This window comes from Coenobita brevimanus, chromosome 2, assembly GCF_032717465.1.
Source record: "Coenobita brevimanus isolate Jiangsu-jjx chromosome 2, ASM3271746v2, whole genome shotgun sequence".
Classification (NCBI taxonomy): domain Eukaryota; kingdom Metazoa; phylum Arthropoda; class Malacostraca; order Decapoda; family Coenobitidae; genus Coenobita; species Coenobita brevimanus.
This window is the reverse complement of record NC_136955.1, coordinates 19,741,385-19,749,201: the sequence shown is the minus strand read 5'-3', so window position 1 is coordinate 19,749,201 and position 7,817 is coordinate 19,741,385. Positions and strand designations below refer to the sequence as shown.

General features: G+C 43.4%; 1 protein-coding gene across 1 annotated transcript in view; it reads right to left on the bottom strand.

The window, feature by feature from the left end:
• Positions 1-6,499, bottom strand: part of LOC145391747 (uncharacterized) — a 17,572-nt gene extending 11,073 nt beyond the window's left edge. Inside the window, exon 1 of the mRNA XM_080266285.1 lies at positions 6,484-6,499. Coding sequence (XP_080122411.1) covers positions 6,484-6,499 — 16 coding nt within the window. The remainder of the gene's footprint in view (positions 1-6,483) is intronic.
• Positions 6,500-7,817: the final 1,318 nt, after the last annotated feature.

Sequence of the window (7,817 nt, the reverse complement as noted above, 5' to 3'; positions counted from 1 at the left end):
GGAAGCTTTGTCCAAATCAATTTTTCAGTGTCATACGTTATCGTCTTTGCGTGAGACATTGGCGCTCTCCCGCTGAGCGATTTGTTTTGAGCACGTTTCGCTCACTCGGACCGTTAGAATAATGCGGCCTTCACTGCTCCCCTTTTTTTCCCACGACTTACGCAGTCCAGTGTTTGTTGTGACGGAGAGAGGTCCCGTTGCTCCAGAAGTGTGAGAGGTCAGCTAGCACCCAAGCTCCACTGAGTACAGTTAATCCAAGCTCCCACCCCTGCGGGTGATACACAGCATTCATCGATCAGTATTTCCTTTTTGTATTTTCGTAGTCTTAAGAGTTTAGTTAAGGTATTTTTTCCCTAGGCGTAAGAATTTAGCTTGTGTGAGTGAGTGAGTGCGATCTCATTAATTTGATTTTTGAATTGTAACGTCTAGAAATTTATTTTTGTAATCAATAAATTTAACAGTTCTTTTGCTTGAGCTTAATGTAATGTAAACTCTTGTTTCCATTTCTCCGCAGGTTAAGCTTATTTCTCTTATAGCTCCTAGCTTGCATAAACGTTTGCATTCCCTTAACTGATACTTAGACCAGTCTTGTATTAAACTTAAAATCCGTTGTGCCTTCTAGGAGTTAAGCATCAGGAAGAACCTGATATTATTATTAGTATTAGTTATTTATTGTCAGGGGTGAAGTAACTTTCTCCAGAGGCTAACAGTACTAATTCAGCATTTGTGAGTAATTAGTCTCTGCTGTGTACTGTTGAGAAAGTTTATAAATTTCTCGTTCTTAGAGAATCGTAGCAAGTCAGCTGTGAAAGTAATCGTTGCTTGATGTAGCAAGACGATCATTGTCCTTGCTCTTCAATATTATTGAATATTATTATCAATTAAATAATATTTAAGCATATATTTTTAAAAAACCCGTGATACTGTAAAAAACCCCGTGACAATTGGCGACCTCATTCCAGGATATTAACTCCTAGCTCTAAAGCTATTCACGAGATAGTGCTCACTCATTCATATTTAGGTATTTATAATTAAAGTCTATAGGCACAAGTTTACTGGTGTTTACCGTTAATTTAGCAAGTGAATTTTTGCTTTATTAATCCATAGAGTACTTAACTCTATTTAGTACTTTATTTTTGGTAACGCCAGACGATTTTATTCGCTCCTGGGTAGCCGCCGTACCCATTGTGTTAATTATTGAGTTCTCAGTTATTTGCATTTTTGCTTTAATCTTTGCCAGTTAACTAGATAAGACTGGTCACCACTAGCTTGTGTCTGTATTCTTTATTTGTGCTATTAGCATTCGTTTGCGAAGCAGTCAGTACTCAATTTCGGTTTGCTTAGTAAATTGAGCTAGCATCATGGCAGCCAGTGCTTATGTACAGGAAGCCAAAGATATGGGTCTCACAGACCCAGAGAAAATACAGAGTTACGTCTCTCACGGTTTAATTACGAGCAAGAACGTGAGAAAGATGCTCATGAACGTGAGCGAGAACAGCGCGAATACGAGCGAGAACAGCGCGAACACGAGCGAGAACAGCGCGAACACGAGCAAAAACAACGTGAGCTCGAGTTAGAAAAAGAGCGACAACAGCGCGAATACGAGCTAGTACAAGAGCGAGAACAGCGCGAATACGAGCGTGAACAACGAGACAGAGAACGAGAACACGAACGTGCCGAGCGAGAAGCACGCGAAAAACATGAATTGAAGTGCTGAAGCTCAAGCGAGATTCCTTGGCTTCAGACACATCCGGTGCAGTCGGTCCAAGCTCCACGAGCGTTCTCCCTGCACATGTCCTGGCGACCCCACGCATCAAGCTTCCTTCATACAAGGAAAGCGAGCGAATTGAGCCGTACATAGCTCGTTTTGAGGACATGGCAGACATGTATCAACTGGATGAGGCAGCTAAGCGGCTTCAGTTTCTTAGCTTATTTGAGGGCCCTGCCCTCGATATTCTCCACAGAATTCGTGGAGACAATCTCACATATGAGATGATGAAAGCTGCACTCATTAAGGCGTATGGTCTCACAGTAGACGACGCCAAAGTTCAGTTCATGCAAGCTCGTCTCCAAGACAAGGAGACAGCTGTTCAGTTCCTTGGTCGTCTCACAGCTTACTTAAATGAGTGGATGGAGAAAGATGAAACTCCTTCCACGCGTGAGGGGATAATTGACCTTATGCTGCATACACAGCTAGAGAGGTCATGGCCTGCTGAGCTTATAGCACAGCTTAAGATCTGCCAGGTGAAAGATGCCAGCCAAATGGCAGAAAAGGCTGACGCATACTTTGCTGCATACGGGTATCAAACTCGTAAGCAAAACACCTGGAGCAGAAAAGATACTGCCAAGTCTGGGAAGCCGTCTCAGACTGAACCCCAGCAACAAGGCCATTCTCAGAATAATGGCCATGGTCCAAAACCGCAGTGGAAGGACCAGGGGCAAAACACTCAGAAACCTGAGTGGAAGAGGTACAACAAGTACCCTAACCAGCAGCAGTATCAGCCACGCAACCGACCGTCGGGACAAACTTTTTCACCACCAGCTCAAAAGAGGCAGGAAGCGAATGCAGCCTTCATTCCTCAGCAGCAGCACGGTGGTCACGTCCCTACCAGTATGGGTACTTCCCCACAGTTCATTAGTCCCACAGTGACAGTGAACCCCCCTCCACAGATGGCCAATGTTCCATCTTCTCAAGTATATAATTCACAAGGCACAATGTTTGCCGCATCAATTCAGCAGCCTCATGAGTGGCTAGCTGCTTCCTCCACAGGCCCTCCCACAGGTGACAGTACCTTCCTTGTTCAGCCAGGGTTTGTGGGAGGCATTCCTGTGAAGGTCCTGAGAGACAATGGTTCCTCAGGTTGCTCTGTTAAGCAGAGTCTAGTTCGGCCTGAGCAGTATACAGGTCGACAGATCCATGCAAACCTTATTGATGGATTAGTGAGATTGTTCCCTGAGGCATGTATCCAGGTGGCATCTCCATTTTATACTGGTACGACACTTGCAGTTGTTATGCCAGAACCTTTATTTGACCTCATCATTGGCAATATTCAAGGAGTCAAGGATAGTTGCTCCGATGATGACGCTACTCAGACTTCGGCTGCTGCGGTAACACAAGCCATGGCTGAGGCTCCAGACTGTGTCACCCCAGTGATCATTGAATTGGCGCAAGATCTGATGTGTAGTCAACTTGTTGTACAAGAACAACATTCTGACCCGACACTTGCTGCCGTGCAGAACAAACAAAAGGGTCGAGTGATAAAGTATTCACGGGGAGGTCGAGCCAAGTTCCTTCGCAAACAAGGACGGCTCTACCGTGAGTCACGAACACCCGAGGGCGAGGTTTGACTGCAGTTTGTCGTTCCCGCCAAGGTACCGCCTAGCAGTGTTACAATGGGGTCATTGTTCAGCCTCAGGAGGTCACATGGGGAAAAGGAAGACCCAGGGCCATATCCGAGCTGACTTTTTCTGGCCAGGGATGGGACGAGACATAGATAGTTTTGTCTGTTCCTGCAGTGTGTGCCAAAGTATCACCACTAATCAGGGACATGCCCTTCCTGTGCCATTCATAACCACACCTGTAATCTCTGAGTCAGTTGAGAGACAGGGTAGTGGTGAAGTGGGTGCAGACCTGACGTCTCGCCCATTGGCCCCACAGGACACATTATGTCCAGGGCCTGTACATACATATTATGTACCGTAGAGTTAAGGGGGAAGTTCGAGAGAGAACTCTGCAGAGGCGACTCGAGGCTATGGAAGACCCGAGTTTGCACAAGGATTCTCAGCTCCCCGATAGTAATATAAGTACTGTAGTTTAAGGGAGAAGTTGAGAGGCGACTCGAGGCTATGGAAGACCCGAGTTTGCACAAGGATTCTCAGCTCCCCGATACTAATATAAGTACTGTAGGTTAAGGGGGAAGTTCGAGAGAGAACTCCCGCAGAGGCGACTCGAGACTATGGAAGACCCGAGTTTGCACAAGGAATCTCAGCTCCCCGAGTACTAATATAAGCACTGTAGGTTAAGGAGGAAGTGAGAACTCCGCAAAGGCGACTTGAGGCTATGGAAGACCCAAGTTTGCACAAGGATTCTCAGCTCTCTGATACTAATATAAGTACTGTAGGTTAAGGGGGAAGTGAGAACTCCGCAGAGGCGACTTGAGGCTATGGAAGACCCGAGTTTGCACAAGGATTCTCAGCTCTCCGATACTAACATAAGTACTGTAGGTTAAGGGGGAAGTGAGAACTCCGCAGAGGCGACTTGAGGCTATGGAAGACCCGAGTTTGCACAAGGATTCTCAGCTCTCCGATACTAATATAAGTACTGTAGGTTAAGGCACAGGTTGAGGACCCGTGTGCAGTTCGAGGCTATGGAAGACCCGAGTTTGCACAAGGATTCTCAACTTGCCGACACTAATCGTGTGCTATAATTAATGGCGACCTCGAATGTACGAAGCTTAGGCTGTCACTTGTATTTTTCGGCCAGAGCGTATTTTTCGTAGCATGTACCGATTGCTAGGCAGAGAGAGTAATTGTAACTTAATAAGAATTTTGTCTCACTGACACTTTTGATGCTCCACCTTAATTGGTTTTGCAGGTACAGCAATGTGTGTAGCAGTTTTGCTGTGCGGCCCAGCTGATCATCTGCCGCACGCTGCCGCCTCTTCTCCTCTGCCTTCGTTGTCGTCATATTATTATTTATTGTGTCATTTTACACGTAGGTACAGTTACACTACAACTGTCACACCTACACCATGTATTACATACACCACGCTACACAACAACTAGTTGTCAGTGTAAATGTAGCGAATTTTCGCTCAGTTTGACCTGAGTACAGGATTTTCACCGTCGTCACGGAGTTTTTCCCTCAAGCTTGCTTCTATTAACGTAAATACGAGGTTTTTTCGCTCACTGGCGACTGCGACTTTCTCCTGTAGCAGGATAGCACACACACCACAGTGTGAATCTTGTGTGAATGACTTAGGATGTGTACATATATATATATATATCCACAAATTTTTTCCCATAAGGAAAAAATTTAATTTTGTAGGGGCGTAATGTCACGAATCAAATTCGCGACATTTCCCGTTTGTGAGAAGCCACGAACTATTAGTGGAAAACTCACTGTTTATCGTTCAGTTAACCGCTCATTCGGACGGAAGCTTTGTCAAATCAATTTTTCAGTGTCATACGTTATCATCTTTGCATGAGACATTGGCGCTTCCACTGAGCGATTTGTTTTGAGCGCGTTTCGCTCACTCAACCGTTAGAATAATGCGGCCTACTGCTCCCCCTATTTTCCCACGACTTACGCAGTCCAGTGTTTGTTATGAAGGAGAGAGGTCCTGTGCTCCAGAAGTGTGAGAGGAGTACAGTTAATCCAAGCTCCCACCCCTGGGTGATACACAGCATTCATCGATCAGTATTTCCTTTTTGTATTTTCGTAGTCTTAAGAGTTTAGTTAAGGTATTTTTTCCTAGGCGTAAGAATTTAGCTTGTGTGAGTGAGTGAGTGCGATCTCGTTAATTTGATTTTGAATTGTAACGTTAAATTTATTTTTGTAATCAATAAATTTAACAGTTCTTTTGCTTGAGCTTAATGTAATGTAAACTCTTGTTTCATTTCTCCGCAGTTAAGCTTATTTCTCTTATAGCTCCTAGCTTGCATAAACGTTTGCATTCATAACTGGTACTTAGACCAGTCTTGTATTAAACTTAAAATCCGTTGTGCCTTCTAGGAGTTAAGCATCAGCAAGAACCTGATATTATTATTAGTATTAGTTATTTATTGTCAGGGTGAAGTAACTTTCTCCAGAGGCTAACAGTACTAATTCAGCATTTGTGAGTAATAAGTCTCTGCTGTGTACTGTTGAGAAGAAAGTTTATAAATTCTCGTTCTTAGAGAATCGTAGCAGCAAGCCAGCGTAAAGTAATCGTTGCTTGATGTAGCAAGACGATCATTGTCCTTGCTCTTCAATATTATTGAATATTATTATCAATTAAATAATATTTAAGCATTTATTTTAAAAAACAGCCGTGATATTTTAAAAACCCCGTGACAATATGCAACATGCACAGATATATGATATATTCATATATACATAGACAGGGAGACATATACATATACACCCTAAGTAGATACATATACAGTCACATACTCAGGTGGGTAGAGAAAATAAAAATTTACTTCAGTCTGCCATTATACGTTTTTAAAGAAAACGTAAAGCAAATTTCGGGATACACTAATATTTTTCACACATGCCTGGAGATGACCAAACGTACTTGATATCGTAGGCTACTAGTACAATTATTTACACATGCTAGATATCGTAGTGTGAATAACCATATGACTGATATGACGGAAACGTCACCTATATATAACTGCTCAGAAATTCTAGATTTCAACAAAAACTAAGGAATCAGCTTATATCCCATGATCTAAAAGCGTTCTTGTTTCAGAAAAATATATGTGAGACCAGTGACATACCCGATAACTCATCCATGATCGAGAACAGTAGGAAATAACTAAACTACATGCATGTGTAGTGGCCAACAGCTGACTGAGCATGGCCGCCCCAGTACTGGACCAATCAGCTTGCTGCAGTTGCTCCTCTCTGAGAGAGGGAGACGAATTCGTCAGGTCATACACAGAGGGATCTAGATTTATTCTGTCCCATTGACAACAAATGGAAACTTATATGACGAAATCGTCATGTTGGGCAATATAGGTAATTACTGTACTGTACAGTATACAGCGTATACGGTACAGTAAACACCTGATGTACTTAAAACCTTCACACAGCTGAAACTACAGTGTTTTTCATGAGTACACTGGATCTCAAAAGTATCGGTGCACAGGGGGTGCGATGCCCACCGAAAAGGTTCGAACAACTGCTGACATTGCCAACGTCTCATTGTGTATCATCAGTGTCCGTCTATATAAACATTACATTTGCTATATGTTTGCAAAAGGATATTGCTAGTTGACGATATATAGCACCTCCCGACATCAGGGCTACCAATGTGTGGTTGGTCGGATACTAATATTTCAGTGACCTTCGTTCTGTGGTCCCAAATGTTTCACGCATGTTGTGCACCGATACTTTTCTGACCCAGTGTACAGACAAAGACAAAAGTCGTGTCGCGGTTTTGTCCGAAGATTAAGTGCAGCACTTGAAACATTATGAAATCTCTACCACAGTTACACGTTCGTGGTTGGCTAGCCTGACTTCTTCAAGCCTCATATCTGCTACTGATGTGATGACGGTACGAATAAACCCATGAAATTCCGAAGCCTTAACATCGACTCGCAAGAATTGCTCAGTCCAAACTTCGTATGAGCCACGAAATGCCATTGGTTAGGCGATGATCAACTGACATTTCATCTTACATCTTAATAAAAAACGTCAAGCAGACCTACTATACCATGGTATGGAAAGGTCAAGCAACATGCATCCAACCAATAGGAATAAGAAAGGTGGCATGATGTTCCTTTATTTACGGGAAGCGAAGCCTGAACAGAAAGCTCAAACATTTGGTATAAGGATAACCTTAGAAAGGTGGATTAGGATTTCAGGAGGAAGACAACGGAGAACCGTCATCGTTCAGGTCGTTTTCGTCTTCCCAGTCCACTATAGGACCAGGAAATAATCACAACGATGGAAGCAGCACCCGCAAGCAGTGCTTACGCCTTAAAAAAAAAAAAGTGAACCTAGAATGAAGCACACGGACAGTTGTGCGTAGACTTCGGTCGTCTGGTTTATGTTTTCGAACTCGTCTGTGGGATTCAGTTTGCCAGCCACTCTAAAAGAAAAAAAAAAA